This window comes from Neolamprologus brichardi, chromosome 1, assembly GCF_056152115.1.
Source record: "Neolamprologus brichardi isolate AB-2024 chromosome 1, ASM5615211v1, whole genome shotgun sequence".
In the NCBI taxonomy this organism is placed as follows: Eukaryota; Metazoa; Chordata; class Actinopteri; order Cichliformes; family Cichlidae; genus Neolamprologus; species Neolamprologus brichardi.
Window position 1 is genome coordinate 38,815,361 of NC_142104.1, and position 24,968 is coordinate 38,840,328.

The following is a 24,968-nucleotide window of genomic DNA, read 5'->3' on the forward strand; positions in this document are numbered from 1 at the left end:
CACGCTCACACGGAGGATAGCGGAACAGAAACTTTTAAACGTTTGTCTTGATCAATATTGTTTTATCGACTGAATTGCAGGAGAGCTCCACTGGCAAAAGATATAAATTTGTGGTGACAGGTCATGGCAAGTATGAGAAGGTTTCTGTTGACAGCGGATGCAGTGAGGACATAAACTGCCAGTCAGGTGAGAGAATCCTTTAACTAGTAATCCTAACATTAGATACGATGCACTATTGTAATGGAAAATGTTGGACACTTGTCATGTTGTAGCAGCCAGAATGTCAAAAATGACCCAGCTCAGTACAATTTTATGAAACAGCAAATAGCTTGGAAAAGTTAAAAAAAATAAAATAAAATAAAAATAAAAATAAAACAAGAAAAATAAAACAAGCAAAAAGGAGAAAGAAAAGGAGCTCAAAAATACAAAATAGAAAATGATGAAGAGCTCAATAAAACACACAATAATTGAGAGATAGCTAATCAGGGAAAAAGTGATCAAATATTCTTATAGAGTCATAACATTGTGGGCGGGGCTCAAATGAGACAATTAATCTATGTGTGGAATATTGATGGAAAATAATCTAGCTTATTTTTTGAGCAATGGGAGGAAGTACTTTTACAGTTAGTTTAACCATGGCTTTTCCACATACCAAAGCCTTACTTTTATTTTAAAATGTAAAATACTGGCTAAAGGTTTTACTGTATGAATCTTAAATGTAAGTTGCAATTAAAATTGGTACAGTCTTGAACAATATTTACACTCAAGTTTGGAAATTAAATTACTTAAACCAAATTGTCTGAGTAACAAATAAAAGATTTGTTGCTTTTGCTCAAATGCACACTGAAACTTTTTTTTAGCCCACTGCCAGAATTAATCACTTGACCATCAAATGTGAACTAATGTGTTATATTAGTCTGTCACATTTTCTCTATTTTTACCTGTTTGCATTTTTTTTTTTTTTATCAAAACTGTCATCATCAGGAAACTGTCATCAGAAAAAAAAAGAAGATCTTTCCATGTTTTTGACCAAACGGGGAAGTCAAATATTAAGACTTTGGAGGGGCTGAAAATAACCCAAGTATAACAGTGGAACATTCTAATGAGCTATCCTCTCTGATATGCCGCCCCTTGGAACTTTCACAGTATTTCCTCAGAGAAGGAAAAAAAAAAGAAAAATCCAACAGTTTCACAAAACTTTATATATTTTTAAAAATCACACAAAGATATATTAAGCATAATAAATGGGTCTGTTTTTAGATTATGTGATTTTAAGTCCCCTTCAATGAAGAAATTCCACATCACAATGGTGATCTCAGAAAAAAACCCAAACTAAACAAATGTTGAATCCCAGTAATGTAAGAGAAAGATTTAAACAAAACAGCATCCCGTCCAGCACAATCCTATAGACAGACACGTGAAATATCACAAATCTACTCTTCACTCATTTTCCTTCAGTTTGTCTTCGTACATCAGCCATATTTACTGTCATCATCATATAACAGTGGTTATATATATACATCCATCTTGCAATTTAGTCAGAAGCCCTTAACAATTTGTAACAATGCAGAAAACTAATCCTCACCAATAAAACAGTTCATGTTGTTTTAACTATCACACTAGATGAAGATAGTTTATCATATCATCATTGTTTGGTGGAAACTATCATTCTCCAACATGCTCATTCAGGAAAATATCTACTTTCATAGGTATCATTTTGTATTGTTGTATTATTGTAGTTTTTTTTTTTTTTTACCTTACAATAGAAAGCACATTGAGGCAACTGTTGGTGTAACTGACTTTGCTGACAGAGGAGCTAATCTTTACCATTATGAATTAAGAGTGATGGAAAAGGGATTTGATTCTGGGATGCCCCCAGCCTGAGCAATATATGATTAAGCTTTTAAAAAGAAAAAAGTTTTGAGCCATGCTAGCAGCTCTCTCAGACTGCACTGAGGCACAACAGTGTTTACGCTTTGATAACATTGTGACAAAGCTAACACAAGTTTACCAGGCATAACACTTAACAGCCTTAATCATTTTAGTCTAGTGTGTTAGCATGCTAGCATGCTATTGTTAATTAATAAGCCATTATGTATGGTACTTTGGACAAACTAAAGTTTGGACCTAATGAAGGCCCAGACTTGACCATGACTATTTGTGGCAGATAAAAACAACGGTAATTTGGTTGTGTTCTAACAGGGGCATTGATATCAGTACAAAATATATTGCTTCTTTACATAGAAGGTGAAGATATTAGGTCAAGAACACCCAACAGACCACCGTACCATTGGAAAAATGGTCTATCCAGGTCCTAAAGTTGCTAGCATGGCTAAAACCATAAACATTGCTCCTGTAGTTAACACAATATTTTTTCATTAATTCCCACCTCTGCAGTATGCCAACCTATACACTGATTGTTGTTTCCTGCCTTGCCTGAAAACCAACACTTTTTTCTCATCAATATCTGACTTACAGAAACCTACATTTATTCTGACCACACGTTGAATCTTCATTTGTCTCAGGAAGTGTGCCTTCTTTCAAAATCCATCTGCCCTGTTGTTGCAGGAATGTCAAAGCCCTTTTTATTACACAGACAAACTGCCTGCCAGCGATGAATACTAGAAGCTTTAAATTGTTTAGAAAAATAGAAAAAGGTCAAGCATTACAAATAAAACAATCAAATCTACAGTCTACAATAAAAGCATTTAAAACTCCCAACTAGCCCACGATCAAATGAAAAAAGAAAAATTTAAGTAAGTAGATTTAGACTTTATAATGTGTTTCTTTAATATTTTTCCTCCTTTTTGCGTTTTGTTTTATTTTGTCAAGTTTACTTTTTTGGTCAAGTAAACCTGCACTTCTTCACCACTAAGAGTACTTGAAAACATCTATTGTGTAGCAGGGATTTCTTTCTTTTTTTTCTTTACTTTTTCATTACTTTCTTTACCTTTATACTTTAAACTAAACCACGGCAATGACAAAGTTCCAGCCTTGGGTCAAACACTTGTTGCAGCGTTGTTGTCATTTTGCAGCCTTCACCACCTTTCCAAGAATAGTCAGCCAGTGTTTTGTTTTTGTTTGTTTTTTTCAAATTACTTTCAGTGTTCTGTCTATTGAGTTATGAATTAGCGATTTGATATATAATTTTCAAATCATTATCATTTCCATCATTACATATCTGCAGCTTTTGTTGAACCAAATCCTTTGGCTGTTCTGTTGAAGTCCTTCCGTTCTTCCTCCTGAGATTTCCGTTTTATCAGCCCCCTTTCAAACACTGCTGCTATTTTTGTGAGTGGCTTCTCCACTGCTTCTTTCAGCTTCCTGGCATCAAATCGAGGGCTGTACAGTAAAATTGGGAGACGATTGACAAATGAAGGAACCTCTGCCTGATTATCTTTAGCAGACTTTTTCTTGTCTGAATCAGTCTTGTTGGCGTTGATCTGGTGCATAATTCGCTCTTTGGTGGAGAACATCTGAAAGAGGAGTGCATCCCACATCTTCAGTGCTTTAGGACCTTCTTTGTTCGTAGCTACCTCCTGATCATGTTGGTCTTCTGTCAACTTGTTATCAATTTGTTCTATTTTCTTATTGCTGCCACTGGAATTAACCTGAGGTTTAGCCTCTGGCTCTGGAAACTGGGGTTCCTCTGGCTCAACGACCATGTGCTTCTTCAGTCGTGTCCAACCACTAAGCTTACTCTTAAGGCCTTTTGGCTTCTGGGCTGCTTTCTGCTCACTGGATGAAGGAGATTTTTCTGCTGCAACAGGCTTCTTGTCAGCAATTGAAGATGCAGTTGATGTCGCTGACTTCGTGGAGGCTTCGACTATCGGGGTTCCTGTTGGTGCAGCTGGTTTGGACTTGAGAACATCCTTGCCTTTGAGTCCAGTTTTTTGCTGAGATAGCTGTGACGTTCCTCTGTTTGGGGATGGAGCTTTTACTGAGATTGAGGCCTGAGGCAGAGAGGCAGGAGTGGCAGAATCAATCACATCGGCTTTAATCATGGGTGGTTTCATGACAGTATCTGTTGCTGGATTTGTGGGGGAATTGCTCTCTACAAGTTGCTCTGTCATAGAATGAACACTAATAGTTGGTGAGCTAACCTGAGCCACATACTGGGGACACTTTGAGGATTCTATTTGTACACCTGAGGACGGTCTTGGAGACCCAAGACCGACCTGCTTAATGGGAGGTTTTGCTTCTGCTCTAGGTCCACTAAGCAGCGAAGAATAACTGTGATGGGTGAGAATACTAGCGTCAGTGCTTAGTTGGGGGAGTTTTACATCTTGAGCTGAAATTTTATTGTGTTGCATTGGGGAGTTTATTTTTACCTCAGTGGCTGAAGTATCATTAGTTCTAAGGGGTTTTATTTCTGTTTTTGAGGTATTCTCTAAGATAGCAAATGGCTCAGTGGTTCTAGTAGGTGTATTATTTTGAAAAGCTGTAATTGGAGGGTTTATCTGATCGTTCATTATGGTAGTAGAGGGGTTTATTTCTGTCACATGGTTTAACGTCACAGAGCTTTGAGGGGACAGGGGTATGGTAGGAGTACATGATTGTTTAGGTGTATTACACACTCTTCTCTCTGGTAAAGGGGAAGGTTTAGTTGCTGTATTGGGGCTATGCGGGACTTTTAAATTACTGGTGGCTTCATTGAACCATTGAAAATGTGTAGCAGGCTGTTTATTTGAAGCACCATAAGAGATTGTAGGAGAATTTACAACACACATGTTAGTTTCTATTGATTTGTTTGTTTCAGTGGCAGAACTAAGTTGTTTCAGTAGAGTCTGAGAGCCCACTGAATTCACAGTCTGAGCATTATTTCCAATAATTTGACTAGATCTTGCCAGTTCTGTAGTTTGCTGCTCCATAGATGCGCAATATGGTGCAGTATGCACAGTACAAAGGGAAGTTGTTGTATCCATAGATATTTCAGAGTTTTTCAGTTTTCTAGGTGGAGTTGCTGAAGATTTATTGCTTATAACTGGCTCGCTGGAAGAGACTTGTTTATTCACATGGTTTCTAGTAGCAATTTGTTGTTCAGGTATGTCAGATGATTTGCCAAACTGGTTACCATCAACAGAGCCACAAAGAGAAGTATTCATGGCTGGCTTTATTGAAGATAGACTCTCAGATCTGTCATTTTTCATCTGAGGGCTTTTTGGTATCATATGCCTCATTGTAGGGCTAGGAGGCAATGTTTGCTTACCAGCCTGTGAAGCATTAAATATTGGATTACCACTCACTGCTGCATCTGCCGTTATTGGCAGGGCAGTTTCCATGTTAAGCCTGTTGGGGACTTTGGTTTCAGCAGGAGGAATAAACTGAGTATTGCTGTTCTGGAAATTGTTTGACTGTGTCTTTTCCCGTTGAATTGCCTCCAGATTTCTTAGTATTCTTGGTGGAACTGCATCTGTGAAAGAGTTTGCATTTGGTTTGCTGGCTAGTTTGTTTTCATTTAAGGGTATGCTAACCATTGTGGTCCCTTTTGAAAGACTAGGAGTAGCTTGTTTTGTTTCAAACTCACAATTTGCTTGAATGTTTTCTGTTTTGGAAATTGTAGTGGAAAGAAATTCTATTGCCATATTATCAGTTAATAAACCTTCTCTCTCAGTGATGGTCTGTGGATGTACTTTGTCAACTGCTGAGTTTTTGTCTCTGTTAGCATCAGTATTAATATAATTTGTCAGTTTGGGTTCTGTATTTGCTTGGCTTGATATTACTCCATCTTTAGTATTAAGAACGATTTCAGTTGCTTGTTGAGCAATTTCTCTGCTAGAGTTTGTGTAAAAACGTATCCCTTGAACAACATTACTTTGATTACTGGATCCTATAGTCTGTGTGTTTATATTTTTGCTAATATTTGTTAGCTTTTGAGGCTCTTTTGCTGGCACATTGAATGAGTCTGTTTTTAAAGGGTTTTTGTTTGCAATCTTGGGTGACCGAATTATGGCGGTATGTAGGGCAGGAGGGTTTGGTTCTGTATTTACAGACATATTTGATAACATGGGCAGACAGCTCTTATTTTCAACTGGTTGATTATGTGTATAAACCTGCATTTCTGCTTTGGGTGGTTGTATAAATTTGGGTCTTTGGTCAGCTTCAGGTTGTGTGTAGATGCTATACTCAGCAGAACATACAGATGCTGTGACAGGCCCATAGGATACCGCAGATCTTGGGGCTGTGATAACTGTCTCCTTAGGGTGCATATTTAAAAAAGTGGGCTCACTGATTGATATATCAGGGATGCATTCGGCCATTAAAGGCATAATGTTCCCAATGGTTGTCTTAGTGGACACTTTAGTTTGCTTTTTGACATCTTCTCTTTGTTTGTGTAGTGTGGCTTCGGCAGGTATTTTAATCAACATTTTGTTGGACTGCTGCATTCCTGAGTTGAACTCATCATTAATTATGTCGCTTTCTGAGAATTTGGACTCTGTCTGTGTGGGAGGAGATTGAACTAATGGGTTTTCACAGTCGGACAGGTTTTTCTCGGGCTTGGCATTGATTTGGACATTTGGCAAACTGACTCCACCAGCAGTTTCGTAAGTTTGGACTGGACCTAGCTCTGTTTTTCCTGACTGGTCTCTTTTATTAGTCTGTGAAACTGGAGGTGTTTTATTGGGCTTGTAACCATTTTCTATAAAATGTACCACTTTTGCTTCAGGGTGTGTTTCTGCATTTAGATGTATTTTAGTTAAGGCTGAGGAAGAACTTGACAAACCATTGTTATCAGTAAGGCATTTTAGTGCTGCCTCTACAGAAAACTGTGCCACACTTTGTGTGAGTACCTCACCTGCTTTAGGTATTGGTATTGGAGCCTCAGAGTATGAGGCTTTTGGTGTGGATACATCACTTGGGGATTGTTGTATTGTTTTCTGTGCCAAGCCAAGGGGAATCTCAGGTTTTACTGTGTCCACGTTAGATGTTTTAAGTGATTGCATTCCATTACTGTGAGCTTCAGACCAATTTTCCTCAAAGGCATCTTTCCTACATGATATAACCTGTTCAGCTGGATGTTCAGAATTGTTTGATGATGACACAGGTTGTAAACTGTGAACTGAAGAGGGCAGAACCTCATGTCCATTGAGCTGTTTTTCTGGCTTTGAGATATCTGAGCCATCTATGCATACATCTGAGTGTAGTTTATCGGCAAAGCTTTCATTATTCCTCGGGGATACATGGCTGTGATGTGATGTGATAGTCCTAATTCCACCATAGGCAGCATATTCAGCTGGAGTCAGCCCATAATATGTAGATCGTGATTTGGGCTTTGAATTTGCTAACGACATTTGACTCTCCAGCAGTGATGTCAAAGACTTGCGTGCCTCGATGACAGGAGGGCGATAGGTGGTGGACACTGGGCTGGAACACGGTGGTATTTGGACTGATGTCACTGGTGTAGGGTTAGGAGTCTTTGGCACGTAAAGAAATGATGGAATCTTTGGCAAAGACAAAGCTTCATTTCCAGAAAAGTGTCCTGCATTTTGTTTTGGAGTGACAAGTCCTGTTGGTGTTGGTTTGACCATGGGGATGTTAGGTACAGTCATTTTCTCACTATGGCACAGCTCTGAACTGCCAACACTTAAATTTATAGAACTCCTCTGGGTATGAATGTCTACCTCTTTGTAATTGCTGGCTTGCTTGAAAGCAGACATGTTATTATTATAAGTCTGCCTTCGTTCTTCTGTGGCAGCTGGGGGTTTACTTATAGCACCAGTGTGAATCACTGAATTGTGTCTTGGAGCCTCCTTGGGGAGAGCAGGTACTTGCATATCTTCAGAAGAGCTGAATGCAGGACTTGCGGCAAATAAAAGCGGGTTAGGTTTTGATATTTCAAAAATGGGTGTGGATACTCGATTTGGCATGCAAGAGGGAGTCTTGGGTCTTCCGTGCTGTGTCCTAGAAAATGATGTGTTCTGCTCTGTTTTCACCACTGACACAGCTGTTTTCTCCTTGAATGTGGCAGATAATTGTGCACCATGGTAAGCTGAATTTATTGCTGTGAGGTCTTGGATGGAGGAAGGTTTAGAAATTTCATAAAATGTTGCCTTTGATGTATAAATCCTAGTTTGTGTGACTTCAGGCTTTGGCTCTTTCACTGCTTCAACAAGTGATATTTTTGAGGCGGTTACTTCAGGAGACATGTGGCTTGGAACAAAGTGGCTATTACTGGTAGGTCTGGCGGTCCAAGACGATATCTGGCTCTGAGGGTTGTCCTTTGAACTGGTATCATTCTCCCTCTGGCTCGAAATAAAAGGTTGTGTGTGACTGTTGTAAATTGATCTCAGCACTGGAACAGAAGGTTGTTCTGCAGCTTGAGGAGGTGCCAGGTCTGGGCCATAGTGGGTGGCAGCTGGGGAGAGGGTCAAGCCATGACTTGATATTTTAGGGCTGGACTGCAACATAGTGACTGGAGGGACTGTTGTGGCTGACCCATGGGAATTTTGTGTCATGTTTGCATTGACAGTAGAAGAAAGAAGTGACGTTTTAAGCTTATCGGATGGCAAGAGGGCTGGTGAACTCAAAGGTGGCATTGTAAAAGGAGTAGCATCATCAAATAAGAAAGAGGAGCACTCATACAGCGGAGCTACCTGCTCGTCTACTGTCCTGATCTGAGCTGCAAGGGGCTGAGGAGGGAAGCCACCAGTTTGGCCATACGAGATACTCTGAGAAGGAGGGAATGCAGATGGAGAGTGACTATAAAGGGAACCAAAGGGAAAACCAAAAACAGATGAATCAGCAATGTAGACTGAATCTGGTGTCTTTGGTGGGCTAGACTGGTCGCTGTGTTCGAGGTCTGTGCTTGCTTCGTTGACAGGCGACAAACAGGAGCGAAAGGGGATGGGCGTTTGTGTGAGGCTGCCTTTTTTCTTGGCTCTCTTCTTCTTAAGTTTCTGAAGTCTTGCGTTGTCTTTTCCCGGCTTTGGCAATAAGGGCGGAGGATATGGCTGGGAAAGGTCAGACTCCAGCCCGTTGCTGTAGTTGATTTCCATCAGCATTTCACACTACAAAACAGGTGACACACATCAGTCAGAGATGATGGATTAGGCTAAATAATGCAAAAGAAGAGTTCTGACTAAGATTAGTTTGCTTAGTCAATATTTGTAATTAGACAAAGACAACATTTCCTCAAAAAAGAAATTAACTCTATAAAAACATCAAACAAATACTTTTGTGATGATGTTAGACATCACCATTGCTAAACACACTGATGATGAAACAGTTTTGGAATTCCCTTTCAAGGTTTAAGAAATAGACTATTAAGTCTTCAGAGCAGCTTTATATGTTGTTTTTATGAGATGTTGCAATGCATGATAATCTCAGTCGCTGCACAGCTGCAAATGTTGTTTTTGTTCCACAACAAAGTTGACACAAAATGTACACATGAAGTGCCAGAAATATTATGAGCAACCTATCTTCATTCATTAGAGATAATAGGTGTTTGATAAAGGTAATTCATTCTACAAGTGTAAATGCTAATAATATGTTTGTTTGTTTTTTCCTTCACAGCTGGCCACTTCTATGAAGATTTGTAAAACGCATGTTGGATTATGAAAGTACAATGCCACTATCACTTGACAATTCTCTGTATTTCTGCCTTTAGGTTGGGGAAAGTACTTAAATTTTCTGTTTCTTGTGGCACTTTGTTGTAATATTGCAAAATGTAGTGAAGCAAAAAGTAGGTCTTATCTCTGTTTATACTATATTTTTCTGTGAATGATATCTGATGGAACTTAATACATCTTTGACTACAGATAAATAAATTCAGTTACACTGAGTGCTGATGATTGATTATGGTATTTTATCTGTTTATAATTTTCTTCTTTTGCATTCATTGATTTGCTGCTTAGGTGCACTTAAAATCTTTTGCTGTGTGCCCAGAATTCATCTGCATGCTAGCTGTACTGATTTGACCTCTGCGGATGGGCTCCAGGCCAAGTTTTCAGCTAGGTTTGGGAAACCATGAGCTCATATGACAGAAGGCTCATTAGCAGGTTTCATAACTTTTAATTGGGTCCTGAAGATGCTGCACAGTTACAAGAAGTGTCACTATTTGAAATAGAAAGGCATGTAAAGTCCTTCCTTATGGCAAGACTGCTTTGAAAGGATGACAAACTGCTAATAAAAATAGTGTCTCAAGAAGACTGCAGGATTTAAAAATGGCCTCTGTACCAAATAAAAGTAAACCGAAGGAAGCTCACTGACACATACAGGAGGGTGACCAGATTCATGTTGAGGAGAGGGGTGGTAGCTTTAAGTCCATGACCAAAGTTTTAAAAAGTAAGAGGCTGTAAACTCGGCTGAAAATGAACCACTGATGGCACAAATGGTAAAGTGTCCTCACCTACATAACACCTTTTTAGCATTTTTGGTTGTGATTTGGCGCTATATAAATAATATTGAATTGAATTGAATTGAATTGAAATTGAATAGAGTGTTTTACAATGTGTTTGTTCACACAGTCATTCACACAACAATGGCAACAGGAGCCGTCAGGTGCAACTTTAGGTTCAGCATAGGAAACTTTGGCACAAAGAGAACAACTGAGGATAGATCTACAAATACAGCATTTGATGAATTATCTACTATACTGTCTAAGCCACACCTTACCAAACAGAATTAGAGGTCAAAGACTAAAAACATGATTTTCAGACATACCTATAAAAGAAGCAAGTTTTTTAGATGCAAATGACAAAGAATTACTCTACAAAGTTGAAATCCGGCTTGAAACCGGCTTAGTTTCAGTTGGATATAATGTTGTTTTGTTGTGGACTCAAGCAGTCTGTGCTGCTGAGTATGAGCTGAATCGTTCCCTTTCCTCCTGAACTCTGGAGTATCTTTGGGTGGCTGCAGAAAATGTCTGCACTCTAATTTTAGTCTTAGGGAAATAAGAGCAAACATCCTGACACCGAGCACCTGCTGCCTGCTGTCCTGCACTCACTGAAACAGCCTCAGTCTGCTGGAAATTAATCCCAGGGCCAAATCCTCTCAGAGTTGCTTCCAATGTGAGCTTAGCCTCATGTTTCGAAGTGATGATTTCTCTTAAATTTTTATTGTCCTGCTTGCACCAGTTTGGTCCGAAGAAAGCATCAGACATTTAGCCCTTACATGAGCTTGATTTCCTTTAAATACATTAATTGTAGCAAATCTTCTGTGAAATCTTCTGCCCCACCTTCAAATTTTAACACCCTGGGATATTTGGAAGGTCTTCTGCAAATGTTTATCATGAACCCCTGTTGTCAAAGTGACTCCTGCTGTCACAGTGACAAGAAGGCCAACTGACACTCAAGAAGACCCCCTTTTAAGGCTCTGGGGTTGGACGTGGGAGGTCTCCAGAGAAGCAACTCAAAAGAGGAAAGTATAAGATTAGCTGCTTGCATTCAAACTGTGTCATGACCTCAATCTTTAAAGAGCTCAATTAGGCAAAATGGAGGCCGAGCATGACAATTGTTATCAGAGTGCTGCACATATTCGAAACACTTACCTGAAGTGTTAAGTGTTAGGTAGATGTTGTTTGTGTTTTATTGGTCAAACTGCAAAGCAAACAACATTTTTGTGTAAGAAAATAATTGAAGAATTCATTTAGACAAGAATAAATGTGTTGTTGCACAGTTTTGATTGAAAACTGGTTCGTGCTTTGATTTTTGCTGTCATAGCACAAAACTGTGCTGAAAAGTTCATTTTAAACTTTGCATTGCAAGCTTTCCTTCTCACGGATATTATGTCTAATATGCATCATGCGTTTAGGATTTCACATCGTGCACTTGTTGCTATCAAATCCCAGGAATATGTTAAAGAACCACCAGCTGGTCAATCAAACAGACACTGAGTTTGACTGGTTTACCTTCAGTGAGTGGCTGTCAGGACCAACTGCTCTCTGCTTGTTAATCCCAGCTCAGGGTGCCACAGGGCCGTCCCGTCCTGAAGTGAATTTGAGCCTTGGGGAGCAAGCTACAGTGGCCGTGGCTACTCCAAAAATAAAAATGTTTCCTGCAGTGTGTGTTGCAATGGCAGACGGGGGGGTTTCCATGCCACCTGAGATGGCGGAGGTGCCGCCCCTACAGGCAGCTGAAGGCCACCTCTACCTGAAGAAAGGTGGTAACTTTTATTTACAGCAACTTAGTCATTCGGGTGGACATCAGCCTGACTGGGGTCACTGGTTTGTAACCCACATTTAATTGTTGTTTACATCACAGCCATGCAATACAGAAAAAACATGCATGGCTACCTGGCTAATTAGTAGTCCACTATAATGATATGGTTAGTGACTCAATCATGAAGTTATGATTAATAAATTAGTATGACAATCTTTTTTGCCTCTGAAAGTATAGATATAAAATTTACCACCAGGGGCAGTATTGTGCCGCACAGTGTAGCAACTATGAGATAGTATTGTCAATATACTTATTTATGTGAAACTGTGCTGGGATGCTGGTTGTTAAATACTGAGCTCTGATACGTGAAATTAATAACTAACTATCACTCAGTTTTAAAAGATGGGGTGGGGATATTTGGCAATTCACTGCATTACAAATATTACAAGACCCAAGCAGCCACAGGAAACAAATCCGTTCTTTATAATGTGATTTATTTACAAAGTGAAAAAAGAGGAACAACAAAACGGGAGTGTCAACACTTCAGGGTGAGCCAAGGCCAAAATAATAAACAAAAACAAATCTACACAAATCCTGTACCCCTGACCTTACCAAAACAAAGTCAAAAATAAAGACAGAGTCTAACCTCCTTAACTAATTCAAAACGGGAGAAAATGGGTGATCAAAAGAAACGGCAGCTCACCCCTACCCACTCCACTTCCACAACTTTCAGGCCGCACTGTAGCCAGCGGCTGCCACAGTTACACTGCTGTAGTGATGCGCGAATCATGAACGAATCGTTCAATACTCGAGAATCACTTTACTGACTCATGAATCATGATTCACTTGCCCAACTGACTCATCCCTGTTGCTGTTAGCAGCAATATATCTAGCTTATAATTAAAATTGTGGAGGAAAACACAACATCCAGTATCTTAACAAAAAAAATTCTGCTCTGAACTGGAAGAAGAGTAGAGTAGACTCACATCAAGACAATAGCTCCTCGGTTCACAGTAGCATTGCTCTGCTAACATGCTAACAGCACATGTGAGCTACTCACCCCCTCCCTTCCTGTGCTGAATCATAGAGCGAACGAATCACTCAGGACTCGCTCACCCCCTTGTCACTACCCGATCCGTACCGGAAACCCGATCGGTACCCCGCATGCGCGAAAGGTGTCTACTTCCGGTCGTAGCGTTTTACGATAGTTATGGGTCAGAGTATCTGTTAAAATGTTAAGAATAATGAGTAAATCTTAAAATGTTTGCAATAATGAAGCATTTCAATACAATGTAGACAAAAACGAAAAATAAAAAGATAGTTACAAATCGGGACTCCCCGATCCTTACTGCGCATGTGCAAAGTCGGACCGTACAAATCGGGTCCACCCGATCCGTACCGCGCATGTGCAGATGTTTTCTTCTTCTTCTGTTCGTTTAATGGCAGTTTACTCCCCAGTGTACGAGGATACTGCCACCTGCTGACCGAGCGAATGAACCCTATTGTAAACTGAATTGGCGTCATTACAAATGCATGTTAAATTTGATTTAGTGATAGTCGAGTGTGTTTATGCTTGTCTGTGTGGAGAGGATTGTTGGAATAGTGATGATGATGTCCGCTATCACTGTCAATTGTCAGTAAACACTTCATCTGGCTGATGAATCTTCACGTGACACATTGCTAAGTCTGTATTATTAACTCTGTAATTAGGCGCCATTCTTCTTATTTTACGGCGCTGTTGTTCAATCGGGGACGCTCTCTGTTGAGGAGAAAAGCATGAATTTGTTTGTATACGGATTATCCATTGTTTAAATGTCCCGGGCAGTTAGGGTTGCCAACCGTCCCTTAAAAAACGGAATCGTCCCGTATTTCGAAACAAAAGTACACGTCCCGTATTGAGCTGAAAAGGGACGCACTTTGTCCCGTAATACAGTGAGAATCAAAAGTAGTCTATAAGTTTTAATGTAATTAACGCTTTGTTTGTAAACATAATTCCCAGCCCCGCTCCTGCTTTGTGACCAATGAGCTGACAGCACACTTATGACAATTCGAGTATGACAATTCAGATTACCGCTCATCTCATTGGTTGAGGAAAGGTCGCTTGCGGAGAAAATACTGGAAGACAACAACAAAAAGATGACCACAACAAAAAGCATGGCCAACAGGGAAACAAACGCCGACACTGCGGTGCAAGTCTCAGACGACAGTACACCTGAAGCTGGGCAAACACTGTGCGATTTTCAAACTGCACGATTGGCTCGCATGGGTTAAAAGTTCGTAGGTCACGATGCAGGGTCTCACACTATATCGCCCAATGCTCTGATGCGACCTGAGTCACACTGTGCCTCCATAAAATGAAGGTTATAACAGAAAATCTGTCGCTCGCTCTCCCTCTCTGTCTTTCACTCACACAGACACACACCGCCATCAACTTTGCTAAATTGCTAATGAAAAACATGATCAGGCAGCTGTGATTGAGCAGCAATGTAAATCCAACTATTTTCACGGTTGTTGTGGTCGTGATCATTTGGTGATGCCACTAGTGATGGGATTTCCGGCTCTTTTTAGAGATCCGGCTCTTTCGGCTCGGCTCACTAAAAAGAGCCGGCTCTTTCGGCTCCGAACCGGCTCTTTCGGCTCCGAACCGGCTCTTCAGGTTGTTTTGTTGCTTTAATTATTTAATCATTAACAATAATATAAAATTATGCAGAAAAGGAATTACTAATGTAAAAAAAAGTGGTTTTATTTATATATGTTTATATATGGCCCCTAGAGACAAAGCACGTACAAACTCTAAAGCATATACAAACTCCAAAAAGCACGTACAAACTCCAAAACACATTTCTAGCGTTAACTGAACTTCCAAAACAGAGCTACCCAGATCACTTAAATTACACAATTGAAAGCATGTGTGTATTGTTTGTGTATTTATAGACAAGCACTCATATTTATTCAAATAATTAGAAAAAAAAATTTATTTACCTGTTACAACCACACACCAAATCCGGTTGTTGATACTTCCTGGCTTGTGTAGCCACTAGGTAACAAAAGCTCAACACTGCGCCCTAGCATCCTGGAGCACTTCTGTTGTCTTTTGTACATGATTCTGAGTTTGTACGTGCTTCTGAGTTTTTACGTGTTTTGTAGTTTGTACGTGCTTCTGAGTTTTTACGTGTGTTGGAGTTTGTACGTGCTTTTTCTCTAAGGGCCACCATAAATATACTTTATTTATTCACTCCACATAAAATGTAATAATTAAATCATATAATACAAAGAACAACTATTTACATTTTAGACTTTTAACTATTTAAATTTTCAGCTTTTTCCTTTTAAATAAATTTAACGTGAAACAACACAAAACACTGCAAACCACAACACAATTAAATATAAATTAAAATATTAAAACAAAAAGAAGATGCACATTCTCTGTCATATGGGCCTGCATGATTTCTGAATCCTTTATCATCTGCAACTGAAAATAGTGGATGATCACTATACCTTTCTAATGTGACGTTGTTGTCCCTCGCTCTCTTTCTCTCTGGCTCTGTTCCTGTGCTACTGCGAGTGTAACTAACGCCCCTCCCCCCTCTGCCCAGCGCAAAGTACAGGCCGCGCGTGCGGAGTTTAGCGGAAAAAAGGGCGAGAGAGAGGGTGAGAGAAAGAAAAAAAAAAACCTCACGGCTCCCAATAAGGAGCCGGCTCGCGTCGTTCACTTCAAAGAGCCGGCTCTAAGAGCCATTTCGTTCGCGAACGACCCATCACTAGATGCCACATCGAAAAGGCTCGGATGAGCTTTCCAAAGTTCTACAAGTTGTGCCTCCGTTGCTTGTGTCCAGATCACACGCTGCACAGCCGTGCTGCTCCGTCTTTTTCACCGACGTTTACGTGTTTGCGCGTGAGCAGTGTGAGCGGCTGCGGTGACACCCTCACGAGCGATTGACAATCGGGAGCTGGTCGTGAGGTGTTAATCACTTCTCGTTACCCCACATATACTACACGATGCACGATGAAGGCCAAAATCGGGCCGATCACCAAATTGGTCGCACGACTCAAATATCGGCTCAAAATGGGCCCAAAATCGCACAGTGTGAGCCCGGCATTAGACCAGCAATGTTTGTTCCTCTCAGAGAAAGAAAAAAAGGCTGCAAAAGTACAGGGAAGAATGGGAAAAGGAAAACACCTGGCTGGAAAAGTGCACAATAACACCTATAAAGCGCACTGCACTGTGTGCCGACGCACTTTTTCCATAGGCATGCTTCTAATGGTGGGCACATGAAGAACATGCTCGGGGAACCCTTAACCAATTTTTGTCCACCAGGCCACGGCAGAAGCAGATATGGTATGTAAACACTGGTTTATTTGTTTTTAAACCCTCTGGTTAAGGTTAAAATGGGCACGTGCAGTGAATATCAGCGCTATGTGGCCAGAAGTGTGATAATATAATTTATTTTGTGTAATAAACAACTGCAAGGATAGATGATTACAACAAATAGATGAGTAATACATAAAAGTAATACATAGATGAATAATGATGATGAGTTATGATGCGTAATCATGAGAACAAGTGGGTTTACAAACGGGAGCAAAAGCTGAAATAATGCCTCTACTGAAGCCAATTGCACTAAATGCACTAAATGTGCACTGTTACAAGAATATTTTTCTTTCTATTGTTTTCTATTAATTTATATAATTTTAAGTTAAGCAGGACAGAGTTCTTTTAAAGAAAGCATGACAATCTTCCGTTTAAGAAAGCCCTGTTTTATTGTGTTAATGTTGTCATTTTGAGCTAAAAATAAATGGCTAAATGATTTTTGTTTCCCATGTGTTGATATCACAAAGAATACGCATCTACTTAAATCAAATTCAAGTCAAATGGTTAAAAAAATAATTTCACACACAAAAAAGAGCTAAAAAATTCACCACACTGGGAAGAGTGAAAACAACTGGGTCGCCCGGCCCTGGCCACGAGGTGTCCCTTATTTATTTCTCAGGGAGTTGGCAACCCTACGGGCAGTCGAAAAGGAGGCAGAGCTGCTGAGAAATGCTAGGAGCTAACTGGGCGCTAACCGTATCATTCAAATATATTGGCTGTGTCCCATTTCAGGGTCTGCACGCTTGAAGTACGCGCACTACGCGTACTACGTACGGTGCGTACTATAAGTACGAGAAGTGCGGAAGTGAGAGGCTTGTGAAATGGGACGGTATATGCTTCGTTGCGCTGTTCAGGTTGCCTAGCAACCATGATACTAACCGCGAGACACGTTACATACAGCTTTGTTTGACAGAAATGAAGGAGAAAATTGTTTTGTTGGTCAATCATTTTTGTCATGACATCACTTTGATTAGTTGAGTATCTGAGGCTGAAACCACAGGACTGTAAAACATGATTGTTGGGCTTCATTTCTGTACTGAACAGTCATTTAAGATTAGCTAGTAAATAATAATTAGTTAATGTTGTTCATGAGACTAAAATCATCTCACTTTGGTAATGTGAATATAATATGGACAATATTATAGTTATTGTCAGAATATTATATATATATATATATATATATATATATATATATATATATATATATATATATATATATATACATATATATATATATATATCCATAGGTCCCTCATCCTATTCAGGATGAGGGACTATCACACCAGGCAAAACCCCAGGTGCAGGCTGTGTAAAGATGCCCCAGAGACAATCCAGCACATAACAGCAGGGTGCAAGATGCTAGCAGGCAAGGCATACATGGAACGCCATAACCAAGTGGCCGGCATAGTGTACAGGAACATCTGTGCCGAGTATAACCTGGAAGTCCCGAGGTCAAAATGGGAAATGCCCCCAAGGGTGGTGGAGAATGACCAAGCTAAGATCCTGTGGGACTTCCAGATACAGACGGACAAAATGGTGGTGGCTAACCAACCGGACATAGTGGTAGTAGACAAACAGAAGAAGACGGCCGTAGTGATCGATGTAGCGGTTCCGAATGACAGCAATATCAGGAAGAAGGAACACGAGAAGCTGGAGAAATACCAAGGGCTCAGAGAAGAGCTCGAGAGGATGTGGAGGGTGAAGGTATCGGTGGTCCCCGTGGTAATCGGAGCACTAGGTGCGGTGACTCCCAAGCTAGGCGAGTGGCTCCAGCAGATCCCGGGAATAACATCGGAGATCTCTGTCCAGAAGAGCGCAGTCCTGGGAACAGCTAAGATACTGCGCAGGACCCTCAAGCTCCCAGGCCTCTGGTAGAGGACCCGAGCTTGAAGGATAAACCGCCCGCAGGGGCGTGCTGGGTGTTGTATATATATATATATATATATATATATAATCTATATCACTGATTTTCAGCTTGTTGTGTTTGTGGATATATGACTGACTTTAATTATCCATAAAATCATCAGCTTCTCTGTAAGATTAAGGTCGACTATATGTATATTTAGAAGTAGAGGCTTTAAAACCAAGTTAATGCTGAAAGTACAAACATCACTAGTGTCACATAACTTTGCTGACATGTGGCCAACAGCAATGTTTTAATGTTCTTCATTATTAAACATTCGCACATAAATAAGTGACGTCATATTCAGTACTTACTTTTGACAGTTCACTTTTCGGGCGCTCCCTTCTACCGTATTTTGCGGCAAAATTATCCACACCCACTGCCGCGCTATGAATTGTGGGATATATGGGACCACAAAGCGTGCACCGGACCACGCTTGATATTTGGGGAAATCGAAGGTGCATTTGGAGTACGCATTTGAAGTACACTTTGAATTGGGACAGCCGTCGTCGCGTGGCGGTGACGTAACCGCACTTAAAATGCGTACTTCAAGCGTGCAGACCCTGAAATGGGACACAGCAATTGAGTGTCGCAATGTTGGCAAAGAGAGGAAGTGACATAAGATTTGCACATGCGGGGTACCGATCGGGTTTCCGGTACGGATCGGGTAGTGACACCCCTCCCTCCTGGCTCACAGCTTCTTCTTCTTCTTCTTGGTTGGCAACCAATGTTAAGGCGCATTACCGCCCCCTGGCTCACAGCTCAGTGGACATTTAGATGAGAAAATATATATTTAACACATTTAAGGAAAATACTAATAAAATAAAAATAAACAAAATAAATATTTATTAAGCAATTTTGATAGGAAATTGCTTAATTTTAGAAATGTTTTTGCTCTTTTTTGCTCTATAAAATAGTTGATTTCTTTTAGAATCATTCATCTTAGCAGTACAATTTACATGAAAAGAGAAACAAATTAAGTTTGAGTGAGTACATTTTTTGCACTGTCTGGTCAACTGACTCAGTAAATCAAATGACTCCAAATTCCGATTCACTTTGGTGAGTGACTCATTAAAACTCGATTCAGTAAAAAGAATCAAATTTACCATTACTACACTGCTGGGTCATGAGGAGAAACGTGAAGACCTCTCTGCTGTAGCACTCCAGCCTCCTTTTAATGGGCGGGTCCTCCAGCTGGAACCAGTCACGTCGGGGCGGTGTATCCACGCACCAATCGGAGCAGGGCCCTGGCACAGCTGAATTAATATAAAAAGATACATCACCTGCACAAAACAAACACATGAACATGCAAGTTCGTAACAGTAATGAATTAATTAGCAATAACAATAACAGGAATGGTTGAGGTATTTGCCTTAATATATAGTATTTATTTTGGTGTATAGCCAAATTAGGCTGGCAACCACTACTCAGTCATCAGGGTGCAAGGTTGTTAGAGGTTGCAACATGTTAGAAAATACTTAGCAATAATAAGATTCATCTGTAGCCATGTGAAGTCCAATATTCATTCCCCTTTTAGCTCTGAGTTTGGTCTCACTAACTGTAACTTAGTAACGTGTGATGCCACAAAGAAATTTTAAAGATTTTTGGGTGTATATGTTTAACACTTCAGTTTTAAGTTTTATTTGTCATATGCAAGTTAGCACAGGGTCAACATTGCAATGAAATGTATTTGACAAGCAGAAGACAGTCACTCAGCAGAATGGTACAGTAGAACAAAATAGTAAAGAGCAAAATATTAATAAAATATAGAGGAAAAAAAGATTTACAGTTAATAGACTAAATATATATATGTATATATAAATATATGTACACACTAGTGATTAAATAAAGAAAATCTTAAATAGGAATGTGACAGGTGGGGGGGGGGGGGGGCACATGGAATATTGCACAGTGGCAGGAATGAGCAGCAGTACAGACTGAACAGTACAATTTTTTTAGTGGCAGTTAGTACAGTATATAAAGTGAAGTGACCAGTGCAGATTTTACAGTTTACTTGTAAAGCTGCAAGGTAGCGTCTGAGGGCATCCTGTGGAGTGTGTTGTGTGTGTTTAAGTGTTGTGATTGAGGTGTCGTATGGCTTGATGGTAGAAACTGTTTTTAAGTCTTGTAGTCCAAGCAGACAGACTCCTGTAACGTCTGCCAGATGGTAACAAGGAGAAGAGCTTATGTGCTGAGTGGCTGTGGTCCTTGATGAAGCTGTGTGCTTTGCGGCGGCATCATTGAAGATAAATGTCCTGAATGGCAGAAAGTCTCATGCCAGTGATGTGCTCTCCTGCCTTCACCACCCTCTGTAGTGATTTACGGCTGCTAGCAGAGCAGCTTCCATACCAAACTGTAATGCAGCTCGTCAGCAAGCTCTCAATTGCACACCTGTAGAAATTTGAGGTGATGTTAGTGTTGCCAAACTTCCTCAGCCTCCTCAGTAAGTAGAGTCACTGGCGAGCTTTCCTGATAGCAGTGTCTGTATGAAGGATCCAGGAGAAATCCTCAGTGATGTTGACTCCAAGGAATTTGAAGCTGCTGTCCCTTTCAACCTTGACACTGTTTATGTGGATGAGCTGGTGTTCCCTGACTGGTCGTTTCCAGTAGTCCACTATCATTTCTCTAGTTTTGCTGATGTTGAGAGACAGGTTATTTTCCAGACACCACTTGTACAGTGCCGTCACCTCCTCTCATAGGCCGTCTCATCATTGCCTGTGATGAGGCCTATGATGGTTGTGTCATCCGCTGTTACGACCCCCTCTGCTAGCCGTCAGGGAAGGAGTAACATACACAAGCCCCCAACACAAAACTGAGTAAAGAAAAAGGTTTTAATTTCAAACTTTGAACAGAAAACCAACAGGGCTGTTCAGACCACTGGGCAAACAAATATTACATAAAGAAAAAAAAACAGTCAAGAGTAAAAGCTAAAGGTTAACTAAGGCAAACTGGTCACACACAAAATAAAAGCTAAGGGTTAACTAAGGCAAGCCAGCATCATAAAATTCTACTCACAGCCAGCTAGCAGCTCAAAACTCTAATCAGTCTAAGTTCAAGCATGCACCAAGGCTTGACAAAGTTCAGCAATATGAACAAGTTCAACAAAGATCGAAGAGGGAGGCACGAAGGGCAAACTGCATGTTCAGTCCTAAGCAGCAGCCACTGAGTGAAGGACCTCCAGCCTTTTGTAGCCACAGGTGGGCACGATCAGCCACTGATTGCCTCTTGGAGCATCACGGGATCCCCAGGCAGCCAATCGTCCATGTGGTCTGGCACACTTCATTCTGCATAAGAGGGTTGGCACGGGTCTCCCAGTAACCAATCACCCACAAGTCATGGCACACATGGATTTGCATAAACACAAAAAGGCAGTCTCACTCCCTCCAAGGCCCAGGGCCGTAACATCCGCAAACTTGATAATGGTGTTGAACTTATGTTTAGCAACACAGTCCTGTGTGAACAGGGAATATAGGAGGGGGCTAAGCACACAACCCTGTGGTGTTCCTGTGTTTAGGATGAGTGATGAGGAGGTGTGCTTACCAACTCTCACCACCTGGGCCTGTTTGTGAGGAAGTTTAGAATCCATCTGCAGATTGGTGTGTTCCTAGCCCAAGGTCGACGAGCTTCGTGGCAAGTTTTGAGCTGATGATAGTGTTAAATGCCAAGCTGTAGCTTGGCATTTAACACATTTAACACAGAGCATTTAACATTTAACACAGAGCATTCTTGCATATGTATTCCCTTTTTCCAGGTGAGTGAGGGAGGATTGCATTGCCAGGGCGATGGCATCCTCTGTGGCTCTGTTTGTCCTATAGGCAAAGTGAAGAGGGTCCAGTGTGTCAGGGAGGGAGGAGCAGATGTGACCTTTGACTAGCCGCTCGAGGCACTTCATGATGACGGATGTCAGTGCAACAGGATTGCAGTCATTCAGACAGGAGACCACTGATTTCTTAGGAATGGGAATGATGGTGGATGTTTTGAGGGGAGAGGTTGAAGACTTATTTTTCCTGCAACGGTATTTGCTCAAGCAAAGCACTGAAGTCTGCTGAATTATCAGCCTTTGTCATCATTTAGCCATGCTTAATAATCAATAGCATGTTCATGGCTACTTCTGACTTTCAGCTGACCAGTTAAATCCAGTCATTTATTCACTAATGCAGCTTGACTATAATGATTCAGAAGAGCTTAGCTTTACTCAATCTGCCAAACCGTTTTGGATTCTGTGGCCCCATTTAGGCAAGGAAAAGCCAAATATGAACCCTGGCTGATTGAACCAACCCGTGCTGCCAGAACAAAGTGTCGGAGAGCTGGACGTGCAAGAAGGATAAACTTCTGGAGTCATATTAAATATTACAATATTACTGGATTTCAAATCAGAAAACTGTTCCCTTTATTATGCTCTCCCTCCTCAATTTTTCAACGACGTTTTCCTCACTATAGCACAATTTGTACATTCCATTGTAAATAGCAGTTTGTGCTCTCTAGTTTGAGCCTCTACTCAAGAGACCTGCACTTTATCCTGATATTATTGCAAATTACTGGCCTATTTCCAACCTGCCTTTTATCTCAAAAATTCTTGAAAAGGTAGTTAACAAGCAATCGATGACCTTTTTAGAAGAACGTGGTATTTTAGACGTTTTTCAGTCTGGTTTTAAAGCTTTACACAGTATAGAATCTGCCCTTTTAAGAGTTTTTAATGATGTGTTTTTGATGTGTGACTGTGTTATTATTGTGCTTTTAGATTTAACTGCTGCCTTTGATACAGTGGATGATAAAAATTTAATTTCCTGCTTAGAGCAGCTGGTGGGTGTCAGGAGTACTGCGCTGTAGTGGTTCAGATTTTATTTGGCAGAGTGAACTTTCTCTGTGAAACTTGGTGAGTTTGTATCCTTCGCTGCTTCTCTTCAGTGTGGCGTCCCACAGGGTTCAGTTTTAGGCCCCCTTGTTTTCTCTCTATACCTGCTACCCCTTGGCTCTATTTTCAGGAAACATGGGATTTCTTTCCATTGTTATGCCAATGACTCCCAGATTTATATCCTTCTTAAAAAGATAAATGCTTTCTCAGTAGACTCCCTGTTCAGATGTCTTGATGAAATAAAGGCCTAGATGGCTTCGAACTTTTTACATTTTAATGAGCAAAAAACAGAAGTGATGGTTTTTGGTGGCACTTCTATGGATTTGGTTCCTTGGCACATTATGTTAAACTGGTCATTGCTAATCTGGGAGCTAAAATAGACGCAAATCCTAAACATGAAAGCCAGGTCAGAACTGTTGTAAGAACTAGCTTTTTTCATTTGAGGCAGTTAGCCAAAATAGCTTTTTAAGACGGTAATCCATGCCTTTGTTACATCTGAGCTGGATTAATGTAGCACACTTTATCGTGTGAGTTTGAAACTCTTCTTAAAACATATTTATTTGCTGAGGTCTTTGGCACTTTTTAAGAGGTTGACTCTATTATTTCTATTTTTTCTAATCCCCTGTTTTTAACATATTTGATGTTATTTTCTGTTTATATATGTACAGCACTTTGTGAACCCTGGTTTTATTTTAAAGTGCTTTATAAATAAAGGTGGTATGGTATGGTAAGACTTCTCTTCATTACTCTGCTGGTACTCATGTATTTATATTTGTCAGTGTGGATTAGGGCTTTCTTCCTTGGAGGCCTTAATGAATCTTAACAGTATTTATTAATATCTTGAGAAGCAGCTAATCGGGCAGCACACTGTGTACAGGATAAGTGGTAAGATAAATTCATGAGTCCATTTAAACCATGTTTTTTTTTTCTTTCCTATTTCTATTTTTATAAAGTAGTTTTTCAGGCTTTTTGAAGTTCTTTCAAAGTTTTCTTTGGACATCAGCTGATTGTTTATTCATTTTCAGTCCACTCCTTGATTTGTTTGTTTGTTTCATAAACCGCTTAAGCACTTTATGAAACAAACATTTGTGCTTGAATGATCTTATGAATCATTCAAGGATAAATAATGCCCCTACTGCTTTTTAGTTACTCCACAATATACCTGTTTCTCACTCTCACGGTCAATTAGTGATGAACCAGGTTCCCCTTAGCTACACATTTTTCCCTGCTTGCTTGCTTTCTTTCTTTCACTGCTTTCCTGTTTATTCTGCACTGCGCTATGTGATTAGGGATTGACAAAAAGGCCCAAAACAGCTAAATGGTATCAGGCATTCTACTAGGATGGTTCCTAGGTGATATGTTTTGAGCTTGTTCAATTAGTCGGGGAAGACCCAGGACATGCTGACATTATGAGCATATCTGGCTTTGAAATGTCCCCCCACAAGAGCCGGAGGAGGTGGTCTGGGAGTCTCTGTGTCAGACTGGATCTAGAGTTGAAAATAGATGGACATTAACAGTTTTGGGGATACCAACTGAAAAAAAAATCATGTCCATATTTTTCAGTGAAACAAGCATACTGGCAAAGTACAGTACAGATGACTGATAGAGTAAAAGTAAAATTCAAATAGTCAAAATTAAGTACATTTTGTATAATTGATTCAGCCTGAGAATTTATTCAGTGAGAAATAAAGTTCTTACACACATAGAAAAAAAATAAATTACAATATGAAGAGTAGAAAG

The 24,968-nt window shown here is 40.3% G+C and overlaps 2 protein-coding genes across 3 annotated transcripts in view; one reads left to right on the forward strand and one right to left on the reverse strand.

The window, feature by feature from the left end:
• The window catches only part of LOC102789934 (uncharacterized), a 52,867-nt gene extending 43,086 nt beyond the window's left edge, over positions 1 to 9,781 (forward strand). The window contains exons 14-15 of the mRNA XM_006804417.3: positions 81 to 186; positions 9,514 to 9,781. Of these exons, the coding sequence (XP_006804480.1) occupies positions 81 to 186; positions 9,514 to 9,539 (132 nt within the window). The 3' untranslated portion in view covers positions 9,540 to 9,781. The remainder of the gene's footprint in view (positions 1 to 80; positions 187 to 9,513) is intronic.
• LOC102789455 (uncharacterized) lies at positions 42 to 12,038 on the reverse strand. 2 transcript variants are annotated; one of them, XM_006804415.2, is made up of 3 exons: positions 11,849 to 12,038; positions 11,489 to 11,537; positions 42 to 9,008 (listed from the first exon to the last, which is right to left on the reverse strand). In XM_006804415.2, exon 3 carries the CDS (start codon positions 9,000 to 9,002, stop codon positions 3,174 to 3,176), a length of 5,829 nt encoding a protein of 1,942 aa, XP_006804478.2. In that variant the 5' UTR covers positions 9,003 to 9,008; positions 11,489 to 11,537; positions 11,849 to 12,038; the 3' UTR covers positions 42 to 3,173. The 2 variants fall into 2 exon arrangements, with proteins under 2 accessions (XP_006804478.2, XP_006804479.2); XM_006804416.2 differs by lacking the exon at positions 11,489 to 11,537.
• Positions 12,039 to 24,968: the final 12,930 nt, after the last annotated feature.